At 37.5% G+C, this 15,623-nt stretch overlaps 1 protein-coding gene across 2 annotated transcripts in view; it reads right to left on the bottom strand.

Moving 5' to 3' along the window:
• LOC135221023 (heat shock 70 kDa protein 4-like) overlaps positions 1-14,923 on the bottom strand; it is a 37,268-nt gene extending 22,345 nt beyond the window's left edge. For both annotated transcript variants that reach the window (XM_064258744.1, XM_064258745.1), the window contains exon 1: positions 14,644-14,923. In XM_064258744.1, coding sequence (XP_064114814.1) covers positions 14,644-14,750 — 107 coding nt within the window. In that variant the 5' untranslated portion in view covers positions 14,751-14,923. The remainder of the gene's footprint in view (positions 1-14,643) is intronic.
• Between the last annotated feature and the right edge of the window lie 700 nt (positions 14,924-15,623).

Raw genomic sequence — 15,623 nt, 5'->3', positions numbered from 1 at the left:
GTGACACATCATCAAACAAGCACTACATACATAATTTGATACATCGTCACACATCAATCTATTTATTGTTTTTAATTGACTGAGGCTAAGATGTCAAGAGTACAAAAGGTGTGTGTGTGTGTGTGGGAAAACACTCATGTTTTTTGTAAACTTAATGTCATGTCATCATGGTTTTTGCTTTTTAATGTCCGATTGAGCATGTGCCATGGTAACATCACAAAAAATTTCCTTTTCTAATTGGCAGTGTATCAATGCATTTCATCTGAGCCCATTTCTCTCCTTTGCCCAGAGCTGTGATAAAGTATGGTAAGCGTTTCCCTAAAAACATTCCTTTGATCATGATATCTGCAGCATAGCTGATGCTGTTACTGCTGCGTATAACTCCAACACCTCCACAGATGGCTTGGAAGGTGCTGATCTCTCTCTCAAAAGCTGGCAATTATTGAGAGGATTGAGACTGGTTGCTGAAGGGCATACATTATGGAGGAGTATGGCATAGCCCAGTCTACCCTACAGGACAACATGGCTACTAGGGACAAGGTTAAGAAGTATGCTATTGACTCTAGGAAGATGTTGAGTCAGGCCCACAAGATGATGGTGAAATCCTGTCAAAAGTTAGTAAAACAATTCACACAGGGTTGGTTTTCGCATGTGATGCTTTCAGTCTATCCCTGTCTAGGTCTCCTCTTCCTTCCTCCCAAAACTTTTGAACATGAAAACCTTGGCTTCTATAACTATGCCTAGTTGCCATCCCAATTCTTCTAAATACTTTTTCTTGGCTTCGCTTACTCGTCAACTTCAACTCCTACCTCACTCTTAATATCATCCAACATTTTTAATCCTAAATGATGTCCTTACATGAATCTATGGCTTCCATTCTCTCGCCATATATCCATACATTCACTGTTCTATCACCCTGATTTTTATGAACCATCATAACCTCCTCTTCAAGTTCTTGTCAACCTTTTCCACTATCCTTTGCACTTTGTCTTCACTAACCCCTTTCAATACTTTACGTATCACCAGCAAACATCAGCCAACGCTTGCACTATTCAACACTGATCTTTGCCCACAACTCTGTACATACATGCTATATACTCCTTTCTGTGACTACTCCAGGTTGAAATAAATGTTGAATGTACATACATTTAAACTCCTTTCCATGACTTCTTTCCTTCAGGTTGAAATAAATGTTAAATGTACATACATTTATAAAACTCCTTTCCATGACTTCTTTCCTTCAGGTTGAAATAAAGGTTAAATTCCTTTTCAAAACCTGATAGTAAAGTATTTATCTTTCTGCACATGAACTTTATTAATTAGTAAATTATTGCGGGCTAAAATAAAGTTATCTCTCCCATTTCAAGCAGTAATGGGAAAGTTTAAATTCCTTGTAGCCCTTCACCTTTATTCACGTTGCATTTCATCTTCCTTAGTGAGTATGTACTCAAATAAGAAGAGCACTTTGCACAGTTCAAAAGTTAGGACCATTGCCTTTCCCTCCCTTTGCAAAAAAGCTTTTTATTCAATTATGCATCGACACACATGAAATGTATCTCAAATAATTCAAATATTATGACAAACGTTACATTGAAAAATTATAACCTTTGCCCTAATGGTCGAAGTACCTATTTCAGTTACCCTTGATATATGGATGTATATTAATTAAGTAATTAGCTTATTTGCAACTCTTGAAATGTGTGAACTACACTTCTTAACTGCATACATAACATTCTATTAATTCTAACAAAATTGGTGTGCAAAGTGCGGTAAATGTCAAGGTCAAACTCAGAGTTCAAGGTCTGTAAGGAATTTAACCTTTGCCTTAAACTATAGAACTATTTTAGTGCATGGTAATTTTTAACCTCTGGTCTCCAACCATGACTTTGACCACAACCTTTGTACACAGACTTTTTATTTGTTTATTGTGCTTACAAATATGAAGTACAGTATCTATCATACAAAATTTAAAAATTCTGGGAAAAGGTAAATCCCCTTTTAACCTTTGTTGTCTAAGTTATATCCTGACATTACCAACTCTACTTTTAAGTGAATTCTGGATGTATACAAAAGTGTTCATCACACATAATTAAAAAATTGTGGAAAGGGTAAAAATACCTTTTTTTTATTGATCTATAAATATAACCTTGACGTTTACCTCACTTTGCACATGAGCCTTGGAGTGAACTGTGCACGCCAATGTGTCATGGCTCTTTCACATAGTGAATTATGCATGCCAGTATCTCCTGTCTATTTCCCATATTACAAAATCTAACATTTTTTATTTATCTGACCTCATTTGACACAATTCCTTTTTGGCCTTTCAACTCCAAGTGATGCTGTGATCTATTACAATTCTAGTTTATTTGTTTATATTTTTAGTTCATAGAGTGGCTATTTCAATCGAATGTTTGGCTGAAGTTTGAAATAATGAAATAATCTGCTCGATATCTTGACAAACTACATACCATTATACAATTCATATACACCCTCGGGATACAGAAAGTTATTTGCTAACCTCAAAAAATACACATCGTTTCTTTCATTAGATACAAAAACCAGCATAACTCGGCAGCTACGTAAAACAATCCTCCCAAACAACAATACATTATCCAGGTGGAGTTCTGAATACCATTATTTTGTTGCCAAATCTGATTAACAAGTTATTTTATTAATTTGGCATACCGATATACTCCACGCTAAAACAAAATTACAGATAACCTTGTATTATTTCAACCTAACCTTTTCTCAACTAATAACACAGGCATCAGTTAGAAAGAAACTCGCTATCAATCCGTTGACTCAACTCCCACGAGCGACAGCATTCAGGGGGAGTAAAATTTGGCAGTGGTCATCTACCTCAACCCCTATATAAGGAACCTTCCAAATGGCGAGGCAGACATCGCATCGCCCTCCACTTTTTCTTTCGTCGAAATCAATTATAGATCACCCACTTTGCTCTCATTTGTTTTCGGAGATGAAAAGCTTTTGAATCACCAAACACTCGCAGGTGTGTGTCCGAGTTAATTTTAAATAATTACTGACATATACATTCAATAAAATACCGATGCATGTATCAGGAAATACCAAGCCTACGCTAATACACAAGTTGAATGAACTCTTGGTGCAAAAGATAAAAGGAGGTAGTAGGTATCTCGTTAAAGGCGGCGGCGGCGGCTGTGAGAGAGAGACGAGAGAGAGGAGAGGTGAGAAGAGAGAGAGAGAGAGGAGAATGGAGAAGAGGGCCGAGAGAGAGAGAGAGAGAGACATGAGTCATGGATATTTGCGAGCAAGAGCAACTGGCCGTATTTGGCAAAGACGGTAACACCTCATAATCTGCAATCAATTAATACAACCACTTTAACATTGAGGAATGTGAAAACATCGGGTGACGAGGCTGAGAGCCCTCGCTATTTACACATGACAGCCAAATGACGAAACATGCTGCAAGTTTCATATATGATTCCAAGACCAGTTGCCTTGACAAATCTTCCCAGTACTTTCAACTCTCTGTCTCTTGTCTCGACGTGCGCACGTTTGTATCACAACATATATACATTATAGCGTCAATTAGCAAAAAGTCTGCATATAATCGAGCCGTTCTACATAGCCGGGATTTAAACAACTGTGCAGGATACGTTATGCATTAATAAGCATGCTCTCTCTCTCTCTCTCTCTCTCTCTCTCTCTCTCTCTCTCTCTCTCTCTCTCTCTCTCTCTCTCTCTCTCGGCGAACCCCTTAAAGAAATATCGGTAGACAAAATTTAAAAATGTTAAAATGGGACAAAAAGCGCATGACATGTTACATAAACACTAGGATGAGAGAGAGAGAGAGAGAGAGAGAGAGAGAGAGAGAGAGAGAGAGAGAGAGAGAGAGAGAGAGAGAGAGAGACTTAAGTTCGTCCATTACCAAAACCGTAGTATGTACTCTGCCTAGAAAAAAAGGAAAGTAACCTGAAAGTAGAAACCATATAAGCATTGCCGTTATTAGTTCTGCTCAACGACCTCCTCAATGTCATGTTTTAAGTAGACATGTCACCAACTAAAACTTCTACCACACCCACTATGTATGCAGGAAACTGCCTCAGGGAAAAAAAATCTAAAGGGAGGAACTGCTTTACATCGAACCCAGGACAACAGTCCCTGCCGAATTCACCCTGTAATTGCTCAGTGAAGAGGGGCGGAACTGGTACAGGAAAAACCTATCTGCAGCAACCTACTTCATAAACCTACAGAGGCGCATTAAAAAGTCGGTATCACAGTGGCCATCTCTCGGACTTCACAGCCTAGAGATATTTTCCATGAAAGCAATGGTAGGACTCGCAAAAGTAACCACCAAAATTATTTTATAGTAATATTGCACTCCTTACACCTGCTATTAGTTCCTCGTTGGACGAATGGATTTCGCTCTTGGCCACCAGTCTGGTGATAGAAATTCATTTCTCGATATAATGTGTTTCGGATCCCACAATATGCTGTAGATTCCGTTGCTAGGTAACCAATTGGTTGCTAGCTACGTAAAAAAATACCAAATCCTTCGGACCAGCCCTAGGAGAGCTGTTAATCAGCTCAATGGTCTGGTAAAACTAAGATATACTTAACTTTTACATATGCTATTCATTCGCAACGCGTTCGGCATCCACGAGTCAATTTGTAAGCTTTAAGTATTCCTAAAGGGCGGCTGTTGAGACGAGGGAGACATTGGGGAATCTTTAAAAATAAAAAAAATAAAAATTGTGGTGGTATAAATTCCAACATGCCTGCTACTCTCCACATGCAGCTGGTATTCAGATTTATGCTTTTAACAAACATTTCACTTCCTTTTTCACTAGTTTGCATTGACAAAACGTCTACAATACTGACGAAAAAAACACTTAAGATAATTATAAAATTTAAGCAACTTATTTTCCAACCATACAAGAGCCGGGCTAGGGGGACGGATGGTTGTACATAAAACCAAACAATGTGAAAGTACAGTAAAAAAAAAAAATTGCTTCCATACAAACAGAAAGGCCTACATGAAATATTATTCCGTATGAGGGGTTGCAGCTTCATACATTGAATCACTACAAAACCACAATAATTTTAAGCGTTACGCAAACACTACCATTGCTGGAACTTTCTGTAATCGTAGGTAACAACGCCGTAATTTATTCTAGCCAGATGACAACAACTGGTCTCGAGTTGAGAGAGAGAGAGAGAGAGAGAGAGAGAGAGAGAGAGAGAGAGAGAGAGAGAGAGAGAGAGAGGTAAAAACAGTCGTTCTTAACATATAAGTTGACAACTGGTATATTACACTATTTTTTTCTCTCTCTCTTTACAAAACTCAAAGGAGCTTTCCCTTACAAGCCTGCTGTTGAAAATATGACCTAAATACTGCAGATCAGTCACACTTGACAAAACAGTTTCTCAACATTCCCCTCGTCCACTACATCTCCATAAACGGTGGGGATTGTCGCAGTAAGTACAGTTGACTCCTACCCGATCCAAGATTAATAAACAGCGCAAGAAATCCTGTGCAATTCTGGGGTAATATTTCACGATGATTAGAAAAGTTACACTGGAATCCAAATGTCACTCTCTTACAATTCAGTTTTAAAATTATCACTTTGGCAACCGTTTCACCTTACAAGTCTGAGTGCACGTTCACGGTAATGTACCAGAAACAAAAGTCGCAGCACGTTGCGCTAGACTCAGAAACAATACTAACACCTGAACTTTGATTCTTGTGTAACATGCCACGATAGTTATATGATTCATCAAGCAATTACAATACTCCAAGGTCTGCCAAGAGAGTAAAAAGATGTATAAATGTCGTAACGAATGAGAGCTACGATTAGCCATGAAAACTTGAAGATTCGTCACACTGGCCTGGGTACTTAAGTAACCACACTGGAATAGAGGAAAATGCTTTAAATGTCAATTAGCTGAACAGTACTGAGTGAGGAGAGGAAAGGGGGCTGAGATAAGACTACATACAGTCTTACTATATCTCCGTCTCCTCCCCTCTGTTGACAACGCGGAGATAAGCATACATAGGCCGAGATATGAACTGCTAACAACGCTGCCTGTAGGAATGGAATATAGAATTTAGGTCAATGGCCAAGCGCTGGGATTTACGAGGTCATTTAGCGCTGAAAGGGAAATTGAAAGTAAAAGGGTTTGAAAGGTGCAATAGGAGGAAAACCTCAAAAGTTGCACTGTGAAACAATCGTTAGGAGAGGGTGGATAGCAAGATGGAAGAAAGACCATATGAATGAAGGTACAGTAAAAGGAATATAGGAGTTGCAGCCAGGGGCCGAAGAGACGCTTCAAAAAACCCTAAGTAATGCCTACAGTGCACTGCATGAGGTTACTGATGGCACTAAACCCTACGGAATAACGCTGCCTAAAAAACTGCAAGGGTAAAAATGTAAACACTTGACAAGATTATTTTAAATAATAAACTTAATTTGATTTGACGCCCTGCGTATCGATATTCCCCAGGCCATATGTATTTAGCAGGAAATAAAATTAGGTCTCATTAAAACCGTATATACTATACGTAACCATCATCACTTACTTTTAAAACATAACTGTTCACGAAGCCATCACGACAATTCCACAACGCGATTTGGAGACCAATCATAACATCTCACAACAGTGACAAATCCTACAAATAGCCAAAGCAACTTCTGGCCTTACTGCTTACCTACAACCCCTGGGCTCCCTACCCCAACCGACCAACGACACACCGTAGAGACTTCATTAGCCTGAAACTTGACAAAAGAATCATAAAATTTGACAGTGGTCTTCAATACGCAGGCATCTCTCGCCAATGCTTCAACATTTTGTGACAAGAAGCGTGCCAAAAACAAGATAAAGTTGTACCCTATTTTTGGGGAATAAAATTTTATTCAATACGGCCTAAAAGCACAGAAAAATAATCATCTGAGAGTAAAAATAAAACTATGAGCTAGCTTTGCATGTGCTATTAAAAGTAAAAACAATACCCACAGAACCTAATTATAGAAATATTTAGTGATAATTGGGAAAGCTCCTAATTTTGGAACAGCAGCTATTCAGAAAAAAAAGGTTCAGTATTTATTTACATGTGTCGAAAAAGAACATCGCGTATATCCCAGCGCTTGCACTGAAAAGGTTGGATGAACAGGTGCAGTAACGCGATTTCTAGCCCATAGGGAACATGTGTCATAAAAAACGATAACATCAACTTTGGTGGGAGTGGGCCGTTTCATGTCACCGACCAATATTGCTACGGACAGGAACACATTGCTCTCAATTCATGTTAACTCACGAAAGCTCACGAAGGCTTAAAATCGCAATCGGCAGTAGGAAATAAAACAACTCGTCGATCATCTGCACTACGCCCTCAACCACACCATTCTCAGTGCAAATGTGTAAAAGGCTAACAGTACAGTGCGAACAAGTCTCAGATGGAGTTGGATATGTGGAGCAATGATCAAGACGTCTGAATTGGAGGGAAATTTCAACTCGGGTGAATCTGCTTATTCGGGTAAACTACGCATTACGCGCAAGCGTACTGACTTGATAAGAATGGAAGCGGCAGGTCGATTGGGTTTATTAATGGGCGGCAATGGACACGACAGTAGAGTACACGTGCACTTGAACTTATGAAGTTATTTGATAATTTACAGTAGTATATATGCATACTTTTCTGAAATGTATAAATTTCGAGTAAGCATGTCTACTCCTACCATCAAACATCACACCACAAGGATACCTGCCATTACTAATGAGATCGGAGACAAACCCCCACCACATTCAATGAACTGGATAACGAAACTACTATAAACTTCACCTAAAACAGGCAGAACTGAAAGAAATTGAGAATTTTTCGTAATGGTCTAGAGATATCGCTGTCTTGGTCAAGTGTATTTAAGTGTTAAGTTTGCGTAAATGACTCACATCTAGAGTCAACACTCAGCAACGTAATGATAACAACGTACTCGACCAATTTGTACAGGTACGCACACACATATAACAGACAATAGCAATAGTAATTTGTTCAATATGTCCTTCAAGTGCTTTAGTAGAACCTGGAATGATCTGAGACCTGCCAAGACAATCCACACAGCTAAAAGATAAAAATCTCTTCAACCAAAACAGTAACTTCAACTTCAAGTATTTTTCTGTTGGGTCGAGAATATTCCAAGCAATCACCTTTTCTGAAAAGCACACAATGGCCATCATCACTTACAAAACTTAAATAAACAAATAATAATAACTCACTAATAGTCCTGATACTATAACACAACCAATAATAAAAAGTGTTTGGAATGAATGGCCTAAAGGGGAGGTGCTTTAAATATACTGTCAAGGGTTATGGAGCATTGCTAATCTTATGAAAGAAAAAAAATCAAGTTTATAATGTTATTGTCAAAAGAACCTTGGTTAGAAAAACTTTACAAATTTAATATTAACAATAATCTTTGGAGTACCGGAGGTTATCCTGAAGATCATTTGGCCAGTCATTTAACGTCATTATTTTCACAGGTATTAAATACGCCATGATGTGTGTGGAAAGGGGAGAGGTATTCAAAGTAGTAGAAATGTTGAAGCATTCGGACACTGAGCGCTAACGAACTAAGGGGAAATAAGTGCAGATCTTATAATGTTAGACTGGGAACTCTGTTAAAAACCGAAGTTAACCTAAAACACAAAGTGTAACAAAAGCAGTTACGTGCTAATCAATCTGCCTAAGCAAAGATAAATGATCACAAAATAAATGCTAAGTATTCCTATGACCTTAGGTGACATATGCATTCTGATCAACATGCAAATATGCAATACTGATAAACAAAGCCAAATATTTCAATAATTTCTTTTGTCTTGCATGCAAAAGAACTAAAGGATGACTGTTTAAGTCTGGTAAAGTATCAATATGAGGATACACCCACCCTTCCAGTATGACTACAAGATATCTGGAAGTTGAAAATATGGATAAAAAAGTTGAGGAACTAGTTAGTTAGCAGTAAAATAACTAACCAAGAAAATCAAAGTTATGAATCAATCAAAATCACATCAAACTTTTCTGAACAGAGGCAAAATATGTCACCAACTCAGTACAAAAACTGATACAGACTGGTAACAAAGGGACTACCCTTCTCAAGTACAAGGTGGATGAGTGTACAATATAGATAAAATATTATTGATGACAAAGAGCATGGCCCAGGTAGTTAAGACATCTAATATTATAGATGGTAAAGGCTATTACAGAGATAACTACAGGTGATTCCACGAATGCTTCATCCCCAAAACTAAAAGAAATATTTGAAGAATGGCAGGCCTTTTCAAATTAGGAGCAACTGTAACATCTAACATTCCAGATATAAATTATAAAGACACTGGTGATTCAAGGAATCAAAACATAAGAGTATGTATAACAGACATACATACTCTGTTTCCATACCTTTTTTTTCTTGAACAATTAAGTCATATTAAACTATAACACAACCCTGAACTAAATCCTTATATACACCAATAAATGTACAGTCCATCAGCAGTCATTATGAAAGACATGACTGCAAGTAAAATGTTAGGGTGACAATAAAAATGAGCAGAAGGTTGTAACAATAGTATAAAAAAAAAAAAAGACTGGAGGCATTGCACATTAAGGTTTGTAGAGAGAGAGAGAGAGAGAGAGAGAGAGAGAGAGAGAGAGAGAGAGAGAGAGAGAGAGAGAGAGAGAGAGAGAGAGAGAGAGAGATAGCATAAGTACTAGTTTGTCCCCAGTATACAATGGTTCACTTTACATGGTTTCACTCTTGCATGGTCGTGGGATAAGCAAAAAAAGAAAAAAAATTTGTAACAGGGAAACATTGTAAACTAAACTCAAATCACGAATGCCATTTCAACAACCAAAAACTTGTCAGAAGTGTATATCTGCTATGTTGTTTGTGCACTTTTCTTTGTTCAGAAGATCCCTTAAACAAGAGCAATGGCTTCAAAGCATACTAGATGAGTTGGCGGTAGTGAGAGCAAGCCCAAGTGTCCGAGAAGATTAGTGCTTGATATGATTGAAATGGAAAATACTATGTTTTGCCGAGATTGGTATGAGATCAAAGAGCATACTATAATCAATTCATGCAATTTCTAGAACAAAAACATTCATGTAGTTTGCTATTACATAAGTAACCTCTACAATATGGGATGTTTAAGTTAAAAACTGTCAAGGTGTTAGGTATATGTGCGCAGAAGGCACTACAAAGAAGAGGGGTCCCTGTCAATGCACATACACTGTACAGTTGCAACACAATACTATACTATGCATGAATCACTGCAATACTTTTTATGTAACGGTTCCATTAATGTTTCATCCCCAAATTAAAAGAGCTAGCTTGAGAAGGATGGCAGGCCTTCTCAAGTTAGAAGCGAATGCAGACTAGGGAGACGGGTAGGTGTGAGAAATTAATTGCGAAAATGGGCCAAATGCCTACTCGGCAAATTACTCTAAAGTTCTTTTTTATCATGTCTGAACATCCTCAACTGAGTGTTCTCCAGCCTCTCTCCACCCTGGCATCATTCACTGTGTCAAGGCTGCCTACACTAAGCAGATCTTTGACATGATCTGCTCAGCTATTGATGCTCACCCTATCGGGAACCTCAGAATTGGAAAGCATTTACCATCGTATGCATTGAAACCAGAAAGTGAATGCTTGGTAGAAAACTCTGTGCCATGAGGCTGTGAATAGCTTTAACCCTTACAGGCTAGGCTCAAATATACATTAGGAACACCCCTAGACTGGGCAAACTGTTAGGTTGGCCAATTAACCCTAGTGGACAGGCATGCTAACGTGAGTAGCAATACTGACAGGTTTTAGGTGGATGACTGAGTGATTCATGGTGAGTAACAATATTACGCGCCATCAATTTGGGGGAATGGAGCAGAAAAAGATACCATTACTTATTGCCCATAAATTCACTAATGGCAACTTTTAGACTGGTTAGATGAGAGACTGGGCGGCTAAGGAGCTTAGCTGTGGTCTCGACTTCAAGGGAGGATGTAGTTTCTCTCTCTCACATGACTTCTTTATATAATATTTGCTCATAAATATACCAAGGGTTTGCTGTTGGTTCTAGTCCTTATCTTTCATGATAGTATGGCAGATGTAATTTATAAAGAAAAGCGCAAATAAATATTGGATAAAAAAATCTTAAATTCCAAACTGTTACCGCACCTTCGTTCTCAGTATATTTACGAAAATATCTTGCTACAAAATATGTGCAGGATTTGTTACTAAATTTATTTCTTATCGGATTTGATATTGTAAGAGCTGTAATTATAATTTTACAAGTTAAAATAAATTTATTTATTAGAAAAAAACATGTATAACTTGGTAAAATTTACAACTGCTTTTTAAGAGGCCCCACAAGGGGTTGTAGATAGTCATATTTAACTTCTCATGGAAGGTAAAGAAATTTCTTAATCTTTTATTTTTTTACAGCATGTGCTTTTACATACTTTCCCTCCTCTTTCCATCGAAATGATTTTTCTTAAATTGGCTGACTCTAAAGTTTACCTGGTCTGGGGTGCAGCATATTAACTTTCGATACTGGTTCCTCAGGGTTAAAATAAAAGCACATGAGAGGATAGAAGATATGCAAATGCACATGGTATAAGAAAAAAATTCTTTAAAGTTCTCTGTACGTACCTTCCAAAGATAACACAGTGAATACTTCCAACCATGTAAGGGGCCTCCTTTCCAAGTTAGGTAAAAATATGCTAATTATAGAAGTTTCCTAATTTTTTTGTATTCTATTTTGTAAAATTGCAATTACAACTCACATGATATCATTGCAGACAAGAACTAAAATCAGTATATAACAAATTCAGAGTACATTTATGACAAAATATGAGATGCACCAAGATGGGGGAGATGCAAAACCTTTTAATGAGTTATACTGTTTTTTTTTTTTTTTCTACCATCTCCCTGTCCTTTAGTTTACAAATATACAATAACAGCTTTCATAGCATCATAAGATACAAACTAAAACCAACAGCAATCCCTGAGTACAATTGAGCAAATACACATACATGTCCTGGGATGGAGACAAGTAGTATATTCTCCCATGAAAACTCTAAAATAACACTGATCTCCTTCTATCCTGTGCTATCAACAACAGGGTGCAGGGGATCACCCATTTGTCTAGATAACTTGGTGGCGATGGAATAAGGGACACGATTGATTATGTCATTGAGCATCTTGAAGGGGATGTCAAGCTGACAAACAAGACGCTGAAGATCTAGTCATCTACATCAGATGATGAATACAAATAAGAAAGGGAAGTTCAACCTCCAAGATAGGCACTGGCCAAAGAAATCAATGATCACAATCCTTCCTTGGAATGGAGCTTCAAAGTGACATGCATAGGTGATCTGAGGCAATATTACTGCTACTGAAGGTACACAAACTCAAATGGCAAAGGCAACAACTGCCAATTACAATGTTCTGCCAGGGGAAGACAAACAAGTGTCAACTGTGGATGATCCTCAAGTGCAACAAATATTAATCTTGCTGCACTACTTATTTCAGTTTCTGAAGTTGCAGCTTGTTTTTAATAATACAGCTGCAATATTTTACTAATTCATATTTCTGGGGAGGAAGGACAATATGTCACAATATACACAACACATCATGATGGCCAGTAATTCTTATAACATCACTAATCTGAGTACAAAGAAAATTACAATATAGCAGCTCACTTGAGAGACAAGCATTCAGCTACCAGAACAGGTTTACTATATCAATTCATCCAAATATCATGCAGTGTTATTGTTCCTCCAACATAGATGGTTTTATTTTCATTTGTCTTCAGCTCCTTCTAGAGAAATGAACTTTTACCCAGGTCTCTATAGTACAATTGACAATCTGTACATAGTATTTTCCTGTCAGACAAGTAGTTTGTAAAATACTCGAGGCTTTCTCAACAATTCCAAAAATATCAAAGGATTCACTTTGATCAAGTGAGAACAGAATACCACTCAGGCCTTCATCTGTCATTGTCATTTCCAACTGTGCATACAGTAGTCCTAGTAGAATACAATATCTGTAACCTGACTAAGTATCTGATAAATCTTCAAGGTAAATAATTTCAGAATTATTTAATCAAGCATTTTGGGCAATCCACATAATTCAGATAATCAAGTGATCCTTATAACATTTTATTGATTATGAACTACTGTAACACAAAATATAATTGATTGTAGAAACCACTGTATGGCACATTGCAGGACTATTTTATTCCTTTAATTTTGTATAGAAAAAACTATCTTATCCATAAGATTTATATTAAATAAAATCTAGAACAAATCCATATGTTTATAATGAATGTATACAGGAAAACTTTGGCTCAGCATACACCCATTGGTCTATATTATTATTTACTCTAATAATAACAAATCAAATGACAATGATTAGGTAGGGCTCAATAAGGTTATAAACTAATGCTTTGTCGTACTAAAAAAAAAAAAAATAAAAAATAAGATTGTTCCCAGTTACCCATCCCTCAAATAATCAAATAGGATTGGCCTAACTAACTACTAATGAAAAGCTTTGAATTTATCATTTATTTCAAAAAGAACCTGCACAAAAAAAAAACACCTAAACCCTGAGAAGCTGAGCCACCACATCTTAGCAAGCAGGGCTACGCCTACGTATATAACATGATGGTATGAAATAGCCTTAGTTTAGACCTTAGGTAGCAGGTACTACCTAGGTAGTTCCGAAAACAATTAAGAGTACATAAGCTGCACTATTAAAAATCTATATAATGCACTGCTATAAATGTTTGACTTCCCTAATGATATTATGGATAACCTAAAGCAACAACTTTTGCAGACGCTGTATAAGGATTTATAATATCGTAGGCCTATTTCTTAAAAACACTGTAGTTAAGCTAACTGGTAGAGCAATTCAAATAGTTTGAAAATGGATAATCTACTGGGAGTAAACTGGCTGACTGAGCACAAGTTTCTAAACCATTGGCCTTAGTTCCTACGTAGTAGTTAAAAATATTAAAACGCCTAAGCCCTCCCCGGATAAATCGGCCTAGGCCTATCAGATTCTAAAATCATCATCGCCGGGTCTAACCGAGGCCGATTTGGGAGTTAACGAAACCATATAAATTGCAACATTGCAAGTAAACAAAAGTAGACCTGTCTATTATAAGGTAAAATAAATGAGGCAACCCATATCCGATAGATCACCCAAACGTTAAGTTTGGGTAAGCTAGCTAAAAGGAAGATAGGATTTGGGAGGGGAGGTTGGCACTAGCGTACACATTTTGGTAGCGTACTCTGGGTAGTGGGATTTATATGTACTAGAAAAAGATGTATATTGACAGTACAAATCGAAATTAACCGAGGGTTACTCGACTAGCAAAGGAACAAAATAGCACCCGTCAGTCTAACCATGCTTAGGTTAAGCTGGCCTAAAATACAAAAGCATCCACCTTTCCCCACCGCCCATATTACGCAATATAGCCAAAACGTGGAGCCTCCCGACATTCGTTGAGATTCATTTCACACCTGTCTAATTCCATCGAATTGCAGACCATCCTCCGATAGTCCCAAAGTACCTGTATTAACTAAACATTTCACATTAAAAAGAAAACACTTACGGAGTCTGCCGCAGAGAGTAGTCGTTTGCAATGGTTTCAATGCCACCTTGTCTCGCAACGGCGATATAGCAACAATCATTACCGAAGTCAATCCCGATAACAGACATCTTGAATCACTGGATGTCACTACAGTATGCAACGAACGTACTAAAACGAGAACTCGGTCGGAAAATAAAACAGGAAGGGAACCGAATGTGCCAACAACAATCCCGATCGGTTCAGACTGACAAAATGGACATTTGGAGCGCACCGCTGCCACTGACACACTGAGACCGAGACGAAAATTCTAGAGCACGAGGCCGGTTAGGCTCGGTCACTAGCCTCTTTATAGGGCACAAGTAAGCAAACATCGTCGTGGTTGTCAAATCTTTCTCAATCCTCTAGAAGGAGAAAGAAATTTCCAGAAAGAATCTGAAGACACTGCCATCATCTTGAGTTTCTATTGATAGAATAAGAAACTTTTTATTTTTTTTAAATGTTTAAGTGTTATTAATAGATTGTGAAGTCATGAATAGAAATGCTAACTATACCCCTTTATAGGGAGCAAGTAAGCAAGTAACGTCGTGGTTGTAAAATTTCTCCATACAGAAGAGAAGAGAAAATTCCAGGATTTTCCAGAGTTTCCAGTACGAATCCGAAGATACTCATATAACCTTCAGTTATTAATAGAATGTGAAGTTATTTATATAAATATCTTACGTACGCATAATTTTAAGCGACAGAAGAGAAATATCTAGCATTTCTAGAAAGAACCCGAAGATACTCCTAAAGTCTTCAGCTGCTATTAATAGAATGTGAAGTTAGTAATCAAAATATCTATCGTGCGCGCAATTTCAAGTAACGTGCTCAATGCTTTTGTAAAAGAAAAAAACATTTGATGTATGAACTATAAAAGGTTATTGAAATATAAGACATTTCCAAATCGACTCGAATGTGTATGCGAATTTAAACATCTAATAGTTGCACGCGCGTGAAAATGC

Source organism: Macrobrachium nipponense, chromosome 2 (assembly GCF_015104395.2).
Source record: "Macrobrachium nipponense isolate FS-2020 chromosome 2, ASM1510439v2, whole genome shotgun sequence".
Classification (NCBI taxonomy): Eukaryota; Metazoa; Arthropoda; class Malacostraca; order Decapoda; family Palaemonidae; genus Macrobrachium; species Macrobrachium nipponense.
This window is presented reverse-complemented; position numbering and strand designations above follow the sequence as displayed.